The sequence below is a fragment of the Carlito syrichta genome, unplaced genomic scaffold, assembly GCF_000164805.1.
Source record: "Carlito syrichta isolate Samal-C Ts95f unplaced genomic scaffold, Tarsius_syrichta-2.0.1 Scaffold314306, whole genome shotgun sequence".
NCBI classification, from domain to species: Eukaryota; Metazoa; Chordata; class Mammalia; order Primates; family Tarsiidae; genus Carlito; species Carlito syrichta.
The window spans coordinates 557445-571108 of NW_007258402.1; the positions used below are offsets into that span (position 1 = coordinate 557445).

Below are 13664 nucleotides of genomic sequence, written 5' to 3' on the forward strand. Positions count from 1 at the left end.
TGGGCAATTAGGTGAGGGGATGGCTGGACATGCTGGGTAGCATAATTGGAGGCCAGAGATGTGGATCCCAGTTCTTTAATTTATTAGCTGTGAAAATGGAGCAAATTATTGACTCCCAGAGCCTGGGTTTCTTCATATTTATGAGAGAAAAATTCCTTCCCTCCAGGGTTTTTGTGGGAATTAAATAAGACAATAATGTAGGTGAACCTGCTGAGTCCAGCGTTTGACCAGATCATGTCAGTTAATACATGATTGAGTTCATTCCCACCCCATGCCCGCACCTCCAGGGATCCAAGTTTAATTGTTCCATTATACCCTACACAGCTATGATGAAGCCAATGAGCTCTTGTTCACAAAAGCTTTATCTTCTTGGAGAAAGTTCTCCAAAGCCATGGTATCAGCCAACTGGTCAATCCAGTAATAGCCTTGATGGTTTTTTGGCCCATTGCTCTGGCCAGATAATGTACAAATAAAGGGCTCTCTACCCCCATCTTGTTCAAGACCACTTAATTTACCCTAGGAAAAAACAAAAACCACCAAGCAAAAACCTTCACTCCTCCCTTCTTATACTATCTTCATTTGCTTATATTGAATCCACATTTAATCCACAGTATTATATGAAATGGGACCGAGTACATTCTGGTAAGTTCTAGGAACATCTGTCTTAAACACTTGCTCTAGAGTTCTAGCCTCTGCCTTCCCTTCTGGTCCTAATGTTGGTCTTGAAAAACTCATTCCAGTTTAGAGAGAGGAAGAACTATATAGAAATTATGGTTCAAACACACCAATTACGGTTCTCAAACTTTGCTGCTCATTAGAATCACCTGCAGTGTTTTAAAGACTCCTGATGTCTGAACCACACCCTGGACCAATTAAATTGGAGTTTCTGGGCATGGGGACCAGAAATAGTATTCAGTTTGAGAATCAGTGACTTAATTGTGGTTGCTAACGTGCCTGTATCAGTGTTGCCCACCATGGGCTGAAAGTTCCAGAGTGAGAAGGATCACATGAATCTCAAGTTACAACATTTCACGTGCAGGTAGGCACACAGCCAATGTTTCTGATGATGATGGAATACCTCAGTCTGTTTTTCATTAGCTCCAAGAATTGCAATATGGTTGTTATTCCAAGATCACACATATGTTTCAAAGTCATAGATGATCAACATTTTATTACACTAAAAAAAGTCGTCTGCTAACTGCTGAACTGCAGGGGGACCACATCTGAGGCTATTTCAGGAATGGCATTCAGATAACAAATATAGGTTTCTAGCATTACAAAATGGCTAGCTTCTCCCCACTTTCCTCCATTAAATATTAATCTGTGGCTTAAGCCAGTTTGGTAAGAACTCCTAATTGCCGACTTCACATAAAACCAGCCTAATGCACTGACGACATGGGTCCATTCCTGGCCATCTCCCCAATAGCCAGCCTGTTGTGGCTTGTACACAGGGGCAGTTCCTGGGGGTATCAGCTTCACTCATCGGTGAACTTGCTCTTGCTAATGACGGCTGTGGAGCCACATCAACAATGGTGGCATTGCTATCTGGGGCTCCCATGAGTCTTCTGGTGCCTGCCACATCCCTGCTGGGCTGCAGTGCAGTGCTGCGATTGGGACCAGTAGCTTGGAATCTGGTTCCACTTCACTGCAGAGCCAATTTTACCCCTGAGGGAGTGGCTATGGCATGCCACTCCTCAGTCGTGGTAGGAAGTGGCGCTCTGCCCGAGACCTGCAGAGGCCTGGCAGGTACCTCCAGGGCTGGGGCGAGGAGGCCTGCACAGCAGAGCTGAGGAATGGCAGGGATGTGGCACATTCTGCTTTCTGGTCCAGAGCAACTTTGGAAGGTCTCCGTGTCCATTTCCACATATTAGACATTTGAACAAGACCTGAATGGCTTCTTCATCAAGTCTGGAGGCAAGAAGACCATCTACCATGGTCTGGAGGTTCACTTGCTGGTTCAAGGTGCTGCCTTATTGCTCCTGAGCCCTGGGTTCCTCAGTTGGCCTCACATTCGGGGCGTGCCTAAGGTAGTGCTGCTTCTGGTATCCAGAAGCTCTGGGCAGCTCCAGAGGCATGTGCTCCTTCGCCTTGCTTCTCTTTTCTCCTTCCTGCTCCCACCCAGCAGTATTTCCAGTGGCTTCCCATGGGGTCGGATGGCTTCCTCCACCCTGCAATGGGGGTGGTGGTGGGGGGCAGGGAGCACGACCCCTTTCCTATCACTCCTATTCCTCCTCTTCACTTCAGCCTCACCCCTGCGTCAGGCCACACCACACAGGCATGCCGTTGACTGCAGTCTGTCATAGTACCAAGGTCAACATTTGAAATGTTTGTCTTTTCCTTTCCAAGGAATGGCAGACTTCTTCCCTCATCCCAGGCCTGGAGGAAGGTTCCTTAGAGGCCCTTGTAGTAGCTGCAGCCTCTCACTGTCACTCTTGAACCAGGAAGTTGATAAGGGCAGTTCTTGGGGAGAGGAAGGCCTTCTTGATGCTTCGCCCTTGCAAGAGCTTGACACCCAGCTCACTCTGGAGAACAAGTTCCCGGACTTTGTCCTGGTCCTGGGCGACTTGCTGAGGCACAGGAATTTTGCCGCAGGCTTTGTTGTTGATCTGAAGAGAAAAGCCCAGACAAACAATGAGGAAAGTCCTCAGAATGGCAGGCAGCCCAATACCAACACCTCTAGTCTGCAAAGGGCCCGGATGAATTTGTTTAGGGGAAGGGAAGGTAGGTCAGGAAAGGAGGAAGTTAGCACCCAGCTTCCCAAGAGGTAAAAATGCAGCTAGATGGATAGGATTAATGCCTGCGACCTGCAGAGAGGAGACAGTGAGAGTGAGAGAGTGAGAGAGTGAGAGAGAGAGAGAGAGAGAGAGAGAGAGAGAGAGAGAGAGAAAGAGAGAGAGAGACAGAGAGACAGACAGACACAGGAGTGAGGACTACCTTGTATTTTCTAAGTCCTACCCCCCTACACAGCTATGATGAAGATTATGGCAAAAATCCTCGACAAGAGATGGCCTGAGCCATTTCTGGGGGGAGAGGGATTACTGTGTCACTGGGGATCAAGTCTAAGTTCAGATGCAAGACAGACTGGGCTGTCCTCTTAGATTTTACCTAGGTCTCAAGTGGACCAATTTCTGGGAACATGGTCAACCTCTCTTTCTGATGACTGGCTCTAGAAGGGGGCGCTTGAGTGTGACAGCTTTTTTTTTTTTTTGAGTTGGAGTCTCACTCTGTCGCCCAGACTGGAGTGCAGTGGCCGCTCCTGGCCACTGCAGCCTCGACCTGCTGGGCTCCGGTGATCCTTCCGCCTCAGCCTTCCAAGTAGCCAGAATTACATGCATGCGCTACCACGTCCGGTTGATTTTTTGATTTATTGTAGAGATGAGGTCTCGCTGCCCAGGCGGGTCTCGACCTGTGGGCTCAGGCAATCCACTCACCTCAGCCTCCCAAAGGCGCGGGATTACAGGCTGAGCCACCGAGCCTGGCTATGCCTACCTTATTTTATTTTATTTTTTGAGTTGGGGTCTCAGTCTGTCACCCACTCTGGAGTGCAGTGGCATACTCACAGCCACCACAGCCTCGACCTGCTGGCTTCAGGCATTCCTTCTGCCTCGGCCATCCAAGAAGCTAGAAATACAGGCATATGCCACCATGCCTGGCTGATAGTTTGATTTATTGTAGAGATGAGGTCTCCCCAAGTTGCCTGGGCTGGTCTCAAACCTGTAAGCTCAGGCAATCTTCTCACCTCAGCCTCCCAAAGTGATGGGATTATAGGTGTGAGCCACTGTGCCTGGCCTATTTTATTTTTTTGAGTCGGAGTCTCACTCTGTCATCCAGACTGGAGTGCAGTGGCATGCTCACGGTCACTGCAGCCTCAACCTGCTAGGCTCAGAAGATCCTTCCGCCTCAGCCTTCTAAGTAGTTGGAACTATAGGTACGTGCCACCACACCCAGCTAATTTTTCTTGATGTATTTTATTTTATTTATTTATTTTTGAGTTGGAGTCTCACTCTGTTGCCCAGACTGGAGTGCAGTGGCCGCTCCCGGCCCCCGCAGCCTCGACCTACTGGACTCTAGCGATCCTTCCACCTCAGCCTTCCGAGTAACCGGAATTACAGGCATGCGCTACCACACCCGGCTGAGTTTTTGATTTATTGTGGAGATGAGGTCTCGCCAACTTGCCCAGGCGGGTCTCAAACCCGCAGGCTCAGGCAATCCACTCACCTCAGCCTCCCAAGGCACGGGATTACAGGCTGAGCCACTGAGCCTGGTTTCCTTGATATATTTTAGAGAAGAGGTCTCACCAAGTTGCCCAGGCTGGTCTCAAACCCCTGGGCTCAGGCAATCTTCTCACCTCAGCCTCCCAAAGTGCTGGGATTATAGGCATGAGACACTGTGCCTGGTAGTCATGCCTACTTTAAAGGGTGGTAAGAGTGAATTAGAAGTCCAATGCATTATCCATTGTGCAAAAAAGCCACCTATAAGAGTGCAATTGGCTGGGTGCAGTGGCTCATGCCTATAATCCCAGCACTTTGGGAGGCCGAGGTGAGAGGATTGCCTGAGTCATAGTTTTGAGACCAGCCTGGGCAACTTGACAAGACTTCATCTCTACAATAAATCAAAAAATTAGCTGGGTGTGGTGGCATGTGCCTGTAGTTCCGGCTACTTGGAAGGCTGAGGCAGAAGGATCGCCTGAGCCCAGCAGATGGAGGCTGCAGTGGCTGTGAGCATGCCACTGCACTCTAGTCTGGGTGACAGAGTGAGACTCCAACTCAAAAAAAAAAAAAAAAGACTGCAATTACAGTTTGAATGTGAATTACCTGGCACCATGTGTGATTCAGAGAAGACATAGTAAAAAGGCCACTCCCTGCCCTCTTTTACTTTCAGATACATCAGCACATCTAAGAGATATTCCCTACAAATGTGTATCATATTAAACAAATCAAATATATAAAAATTACACAAAGGATAAATTATAAGGAAATCCTTGCTCTATAAAAAGGTTTAAACAATAAACTACTCTTATGTATTTAAAACCACTCAATTCACACACACACACACACACACACACACACACACACACACACACACACACAATGTAGCCTTTCTGAAATACATTTTATCTATTTATTTTTTTGAGTTGGAATCTCACTCTTTGTCATCCAGGCTGGAGTGCAGTGGCATGCTCATGGCTACTGCTGCCTCAATCTGCTGGGCTCAGGCGATCCTTCTGCCTCAGCCTTCCCAGTAGCTGGAACACAGGTTTGTGCCACACCTGGCTAATTTTTTGATTTATTGTAGAGACGAGGTCTTGCCAAGTTGCCCAGCCTGGTCTTGAACCCCTGGGCTCAGGCAATCCTCTCGTCTTGGCCTCCTAAAGTGCTGGGATTATAGGAATGAGCCATCGTGCCTGGCTGAAATATATTTTAGAGTGAGATGTTCCTGCATTGTCAATCACGTCACTGTTACCCCCACCCCCAACTGCCAAGAGCACCTGAATGAAATTTACAGAGGCTGAAGTACAGGCCTCAGTTGGCAAGGAAGACCATTAGAATCTATAAGGCGCCCAGGCGTGGTGGCTCAGCCTGTAATCCCAGCACTTTGGGAGGCCGAGGCAAGAGAATTGCCTGAGCCTGGAGGTTCAAGACCAGCCTGGACAACTTGGTGAGACCTCGCCTCTACAGTAAATAAAAGAATAAGCCAGGCCTGATAGTGCGTGGCTGTAGTTCCAGCTACTTGGAAGGCTGAGGCAGAAGGATTGCCAGAGCCCAGCAGGTCGAGGTTGCAGTGGCCATGAGCCATGCCACTGCCCGCCAACTTGGGCAACAGAGTGAGACTCCAACTCAAAAAAAAAAAAAAAGAACCTATAAGGCAGGACAGGCTTATTTCTTCTCCCGTTCCAATCCCTTGAGGGCCATTAGATGTTATGCTCACATGCTTTTGATATATGATGACCTATAAAACTAAAGGCACCAGCAAGGAAAGACAAGCCTTTGTGCTCTGCTCCTGGTTGAAGGTCTGGCTGAGGGCTGGGTGGGTTAGTAAAGTCTGCTAATACCTCTCAAAACCAAGCTAGCGTATGGGGGTTGCTGGCAGGACAGGGACAGCTTGGCTCTGGGGCTGAGGGAAGACACTTACCAGAACTGCCATCTGCACAACATCAGGCTTCTGAAGGAACTGAGGGTCCACGGCTGGCCACGTCTGAAGTAGCACGCTGGCGTCCCAGGTATAGTGGGCACAGAGCTTCCTGGGCACCAGTGCCAGACCTGCAAGGCACAGAAGGGCTGGGTCACTCTAAGCATAGGGGAGACTCAAGAGCAGGATAAAACCTTTCACCCCAAAACCGCCTGGCTTGGAGTTGTCTGAGGCGGCTACGGGAAGCCACCCCTTACTGCTTTGACTGGCTTATCATCCCAGGCTTACAAGTAACTTATTTTTTTTTTTTTGCAAACCACACTTAGAGTTGTAAAGATAGATGGATACACTGTTCTAGAGTGTGCATTTAGAAAAACAAGGCTGCTGATTTTACTGGGTCATCTCTCTGCAGCTCTGTTGGTAAAGGACTGCCTTTGTGCTACCTGAGAACTGATCCCAAAGTACTGAGCAGCATTCACTTTCTTTCTCACCCATGCATGTTCTTGTGGCCTGAGAAGCCCTCCCGCCCAGTCCTTTCACTCATAATCACCGGAGCTGAGATGCAGTGAACAGCAGGACCCTCCTTTTCACCCCTCGCAGAGGGATCTTTCACCTCTTGGGAGGGGCTTCTTCTGATGACCAGACCAGAGGGAGCTTCCCTTGGTGGGTCAAATGTAAGAAAGCAGTGAGGAGCCGGGCTCAGTGGTTCAGCCTGTAATCCCACGCCTTTGGGAGGCTGAGGTGAGTGGATTGCCTGAGCCGGTGGGTTCGAGTCCCGCCTAGGCAGCGAGACCTCATCTCTACAATAAATAAAAAAAAAAATTAGCCGGGCGTGGTAAGCGCGCGCCTGTAATTCTGGCTACTTGGAAGGCTGAGGCGGAAGGATCGCCGGAGCCCAGCAGGTCGAGGCTGCGGTGGCCGGGAGTGGCCACTGCACTCCAGTCTGGGCGATTGAGTGAGACTCCAACTCAAAAAAAAAAAAAAAAAAAAAAAAAAAAGATAGCAGTGAGGAATGAAACCTTCTCAGGTCCTGCTTCCCAGAGTGCTTTGTGCTGCAACCTTGAAGCAGAGGTGGCACTCACAGGGTGGCACAGGGTCACCTGTGCAAGTGGAAATGTAGTGCTGCAGGGTGCGGTGGCTCAAGCCTGTAATCCCAGCACTTTGGAAGGCCGAGGAGAGAGGATTGTCTGAGCTCAGGGGCTTGAGGCCAGCCTGGGCAACTTGGTGAGATCCTGTCTCTACAATAAGTAAAAAAATAAGCCAGGTGTGGTGGTGCGCACCTGTAGTTCTAGTTACTTGGAAGGCTGAGGTGGATGGATCGCCTGAGCCCAGCAGGTTGAGGCTGCGGTGGCTGTGATCAGCATGTCACTGCACTCCAGCCTGGGCGACTGAGTGAGACTCCAACTCAAAAAAACAAAAAGAAAATGCGGTGCCTGTGCTACAGAACTTCAACCAGGGTGTTTCTTAGTAGGAAAGCTCTCATTTAAAAGTCTCTACTGATCTTAAGAGCACAAGGGATGACCTAAAGGTGCAGGGAATACACAGAGCAGAAAAACAGATCTCTGGGCAGAGGCGGCAGGTAAGCAGAACAAGGCTGGCGAGCTGCAGTTCTCACCTGGGAATGGTATTTCTAGGGGTGGTGGAGGTGGGACTGGCCCTTCTATACCTTCTCCTTGCTATCAGCCTCAAAACCAGGACGATGCATGAGAGGGACAGGCCCATGGTTCAGGGTATGGTCTGAAGCCAAGTCTGGGACAGAGGGAATGAATGCCAGTCCCAAGAATACTGGGTTATGAATGACAACTTTTTGTTTTATCTTCCTCAATGTCAAATGTAATGTGCATGCTCCTTGCAGAATATTTGGAAAAATCCAAAATATAGAGAAGAAAACCATGTTTTTACCCAGATACCTTTTCTATTTTTTGAGTCAGGGTCTCACTTTGTCACCCAGGCTAGAATTCAGTGGAACGATCCTGCTCACCACGCAGCCTTGACCTCCCGACCTCAGGTGATGCTTTCACCTCCGCTTCCTGAGTAGCTGGGACTATAGGTGCACGCTACAACACTGGGTAAGTTTTTGATATTTTGTAGAGACAAGGTTTTGCTATGTTGCCCAGGTTGGTTTCAAACTCTTGTACTCAAGCAACCTTCCTGCCTCAGCCTTTCAAAGTGCTGGGATTACAGGTGTGAGCCATAGCACCTGGCCCAGATGGCAATTTTTAAACTTTTTATTTAAAAGATTGTAATTTAATGTATTTCATGTAAGTCAGCCCCACAAAACAAAACAAAACCACCACCACCACTGGGATCATACTGTAAATACTGTATTCTTTTTTTATCCCCCATGTTTTAAAATAATACATAATTTAATGGAAAAGCAGTGTATATACCATATGATCCTAGTTTTATTAAAATTTATATGAAAAGTTAAAAGGATATAAACCAGGTAGCAACAGTGATTATTTCTGGGAGGTGTAAGGATGGGAGATTTTTATTTTTTCTGAGTCGGAGTCTCACTCTGTCGCCCAGGCTGGAGTGCAGTGGCACTCTCATGGCCACCACAGCCTCGACCTGCTGGACTCCGGCGATCCTTCCGCCTCAGCCTTCCAAGTAGCTGGAACTACAGGCTACCACACCCGGCTAATTTTTTGATTTATTGTACAGATGAGGTCTTGCCAAGTTGCCCAGGTGGGTCTTGAACCCGTTGGCTTAGGCAATTCACTCACCTGGGTCTCCCAAAGTGCTGGGATTACAGGCTGAGTCACCAAGCCCGACCTGAAAATCTATTTTAAAGTAAAGTTTTTCCATACTGTGCGATCAGCTCAAAATTTTTCTTCTGTTTTCTTTTTAAGATTTCATTTTCTTCCCCATTTCATGTTCGAATCTATCAGTCATTTGTGAATAATGTAAAAAAACATTTTTTAAGAAATACATGGTCAACTTTCTGAACCCAATTTATTGAATACATCTTTGCTTTCCTAATGGCTTGTGATTTTTCTTTCAGAATATATTATGCCTGGAATTATTTCAAAATGATTCACTCCAGAGCAGCTCAAAGTATCTGTTTGCAACGAGCTAAAGAACTTGGTCTAGAATGCAAATCAACATACTATTTCCTTCATTGAGAAAAAAAAAAAGTTGGCTTAACTGTGTGCCACAGCTGACTTAAATCCTACACAACCTCCTTATCTTGCTGCAGACTGGAAGTGAGAGTTCCACAGGTCACTCTGAGTGGCATGGTCCACCAGTCCATTCTGTTCTGCTGACCTCTGCCTTGATTCCTGTGACAGTGTCACAGACTGATTTGTTGTACTTTCTATGTCTTACTACCCAGCACTCTTGCTGTAACCCTGTCTCGTCAGTCAGCCTGCGAGAAGTGAAGACTCATCAGGATTGAGGATTACGTGGCATAAAAGACAGACTCCAGGTGCCCAGCTGGCTCCTGTGCCTGGGGCTTTTGTGCTCACTAATGAACCCATTTTGTGTCTAACAGATGTGCCTTTTGGCAGAAGGAGAAAGGAGATTTCTGCCCTTTCCTCAGAAGGACTCTATTAAAACTCACATCTAAATCCGAGACAGAGATCACAAAGGGAGATAATAATTTCTTTACTTAAGTGGGCTGGCCCCGTGTGGCTTGTCCTGTGACCCAGCTGCAGTGGGAAGATTTCCAAAACCTCCGTATGGCAGTTGTACAGGATGCCTGGGAGATGAAAGGACCTTGGACACAAATGTTCTGGGCAGAAGCTGCTACAAATTCCACTTTAAAAAAAATGAGGAAGCCCAGCCTTCCTGGAGCAATCAGGATGCTTATTTATAGCAGGCTGGGCTCCTGCCAGTGTTTCCATATAGATGGGAGTGGGCCATCCTGTTCAGCAGTGAGGAACTGAAACTTGGGACCCTGGTTTTTACAAAGTGTTTTTGCCTCCCCGTTCATTTTAGGGAAGTAAAAATACCTAACATTTGCATGGAAAACACAATGGTCTCTTTATGTGGCATAGCCACGGTGACAGGCCAGGTAGAGAGCTGCTGGCCTTGGGAGGTAGCAAGGCCCTGGCACGCAAGGCCACTACACATGGCCGGCTGTAGCCACAGCTCACCCCCTCTCCTTCCCCTCCTCTGGGAGAGCTTTGTTGCTGACCTTCCTGCAGAATTACCAAAACAAGCCTCCTCTCCCACTGAGAGTAGGTGAAGGTACCATGTTGCTACAGCACCCAGAGTAAATGCTGAGTGGCATGGCTTCCATGGATGGCAGTCTTCTCCTTTGGTCATCTTCAGGCTGCCTCCACCCAGCCCTCACATACACCAGAAGGGAGCACTTGGGCATTTGCCTTCTGATCCCTGCTGTGCCTTGTCCAGCCTTGGCAGTTTCAAGGAAGTGAATAGGCCGTGAAGCTACTTCACTTTAGCCTTTACCCAGAGAAATGGTCTCACTGACATCATCATCATCATCATTATTATCTGAGCCAGAGTCTCATTCTGTCACCCACGCTGAAGAGCAGTGGCACACTCTTGGCCACGGCAACCTCGACCTACTGTGCTCAGGCAATCCTTCCACCTCACCTTTCCAAGTAGCCAGAACTATAGGCATGCCACCACACCCTGCTAACTGTACGATTTATTGTAGAGACGAGGTCTCACCAAGCTGCCTAGGCTGGTCTTGAACCCCTGGGCTCAGGCAATTCTATTCCCTCCGCCTCCCAAAGTGCTGGGATTACAGACATGAGCCACCATGCCAGGCAACATTATTTTGAAATGACAGCGTCTACACAGCACACACATTCATGTATAAAATATCATCAGAACATCAACAGATATCTTATTCTCCCTTGTAATTATCACACATATTTCAACGTGTTTTTTATGTGTATAATTTTGCTGAAATGATGAATACTATATATATATCAAATAAATATATAAATCTATATCAAAACACTATAGCTATAGTATCTCACAGTCAACTTTTTTAAAAGGCTACAAAAAAGGTATTCCTATATTACTGAAGAAAAATAGATCAGTGAGCTGATACCTCAAGATGAAGAGCTTTTTCCGATTACCTTAGGGAGGTAAAGGCTCTTCTTGCTGTGACTCCCAAAATTAAGGTATTGATGGAAAAGAGACACAAGTTAGATGCCAAAGGTAAATATCAAGTAATAAAAGCTGCTATAGAACTATAAACATGGCCAGAGAAACAGAAATGTCATGGAGGTCTTACTTTCACATTTTAAATAATTTATATTTTAGACAGGAGGCTAGTCTTAAAGCAGCACAAAAAACAGCAAAGGAAGAGAAATCACCCAAATGTCCAGCAGTGGGCAATTGCTTAATAATTTATGTAACATTCCCTGGTCAGACACCTTATAGCTTTTAAAAAAGGGCGAGTAGGTCTGTAAGTATGGATATAGAACTACTCGTATTCTAGTAAGAGCAAAAAAAGTTGTGCAAGATGTTAATATTTGTATTAAACATGTACATATTTCACATCCATCCATAAGGTTCTTTTGCCAGATTAAATATAAAACTGGTGGCAGAAGCCGGGCTTGGTGGCTCAGCCTGTAATCCCGCGCTTTGGGAGGCTGAGGTGAGTGGATTGCCTGAGTCCGCAGGTTCGTGACCCACCTGGGCAACTTGGCGAGACCTTATCTATACAATAAATCAAAAAATTAGCTGGGCGTAGTAGCGCATGCCTGTAGTTCCGGCTACTTGGAAGGCTGAGGTGGTAGGATCGCTGGAGCCCAGCAGGTCAAGGCTGCGGTGGCCGGGAGTGGCCACTGCACTCCAGTATGGGTGACAGAGTGAGATTCCAATGCAAAAAAAACCCAAAAACTAGTGGCAGAAGTTCTTTGGGAGAACAACTGAGCCATGGGGCCAAAGTTGGGATGGAGCTTAGGACACACTCTTTTGTAATAGCTGAATGCCTTGCAGAATGCGTATAGACATACTTTTCAATTAAAAACTTAGGTTTTGCTTTGCTTTAAGAAGTTCAGAGTGGCTGGACATGGTGACTCATGCCTGTAATCCCAGCTCTTTGGGAGGCTGAGGTGGGAGGACTGCTTGAGTTCAGTAGTTTGAGACTAGTTTGGGCAACACAGAGAAACCTTGTCTCTACAAAGAATAGAAAAATTAGCCAGGATTGGTGGCATACACTTGTAGTCCCAGCTACTCAGGAGGCTGAGGCGGAAGGATTGCCTGATCCTACGAGGTTGAGGCTGCAGTGAGCTGTGATTATGTCACTGTACTCCAGCCTGGGTGACAGAGTGAGACTATGAAAAAAAAAAAAAAAAAAAACCCCAGAGAGGCATACTGGAAACTGGACTTGCTTTCCACAGCTGGTTGTAGGTGCTCTTCCTCAGAAGCTGGGCATGTACAGAAGTGAGATCAGTCTCTGCAGCAGAGCTTCTTGGGTCCTACGGACAGGCCCTGCTGGCTCTGGGTGCTCCTATGGGTATTCCATGCCGCTTTGCCATATGCCACAGGAGGAATGGTTGCCTCAAACACTAGTGGGTTGGATGGCTGCATCTGGTCAGGGGTGTGGGTGTATGTATGTGTGTCTATTAAAACCTTTAACTAGACATAATAAATTCCTTTCCTTTTCTTCCTCTCTCATGGTCTACTATGTTCCAGAACCGGAATCTCAATGCTCAGGACTTGTGAGTTTCTAAAGGAAGATTTAAAAACGCTTTATTTTGAAATAATTATAGATTCACAGGAAGTTGCAAGGAAATGTTCAGGAAGTCCCACGTACCTTCCCCAGCCTTCCCCAGTGGTATCTGGAATAATTACAGCACAATTATCAAAACCAGGGAGGTGACTTTGGCACAATCTACAGAGCTTACTCAGATTCCTCAGTTCAATAAGCACAGATTTGTGTGTGTGTGTGTGTGTGTGCTGTGTAGCTCAGTGTAACCATGTGTAGCCTCATGGTTACACCACCACATAGCCACCACCACAGTCATGATCTAAAAGAGTTCCATCACCACCAGGTTCCCTAGTGATACCCTTTTACAGCCACCATCCCCAACCCCTAACCCAAGACAACCACTAATGTGGTCTCTATCTCTATAATTTTGTTATTTCAAGGCTGTTATTCACATGGAATCATACAGTGGAGTACCTTTTGAGACTGGCTCTTTTCAATTGGCATAGTCCTCTAAGAGCCATGCAGTTGCTGCCTGCTAGAAAGGTCATTTTTGACAATGATGAGATTACATCTCTGACACAAGCACCTCCAAGGAGCTTCCTGTTTGATTTTCTGCTCTTTGACTGTCCATCAACAAAAGAACCCTTGAGCTCTTTGTCTGAAAACAGTATCGATGGCTCCAAATACTCAAGATTTTCCTAAGCAAGCAGCTAACACCCTCCTGTTGATAGGATAATATTCTATTATGGTAAACAAAAGATAACTTTGTAAATTCAGATGTGGTGTCTTTAGCTTTTCAGATCCAAAGCTTCAGGAAGGAAAAAAAGATTTCCTCATCCTGTTAGTTTACAAACTGCCAAGACGCTGGGTTTGTTTCTTTCTTTTTTTTTTTTTGAGT

The 13664-nt window shown here is 46.8% G+C and overlaps 1 protein-coding gene across 1 annotated transcript in view; it reads right to left on the reverse strand.

Annotated features, from left to right (window-relative positions):
* Positions 1–2095: 2095 nt before the first annotated feature.
* LARS2 (leucyl-tRNA synthetase 2, mitochondrial) overlaps positions 2096–13664 on the reverse strand; it is a 174505-nt gene continuing 162936 nt past the window's right edge. Inside the window, exons 20-21 of the mRNA XM_021719211.1 lie at positions 6133–6260; positions 2096–2606 (exon numbers count right to left, since the gene is read on the reverse strand). Of these exons, the coding sequence (XP_021574886.1) occupies positions 2427–2606; positions 6133–6260 (308 nt within the window). The 3' untranslated portion in view covers positions 2096–2426. The remainder of the gene's footprint in view (positions 2607–6132; positions 6261–13664) is intronic.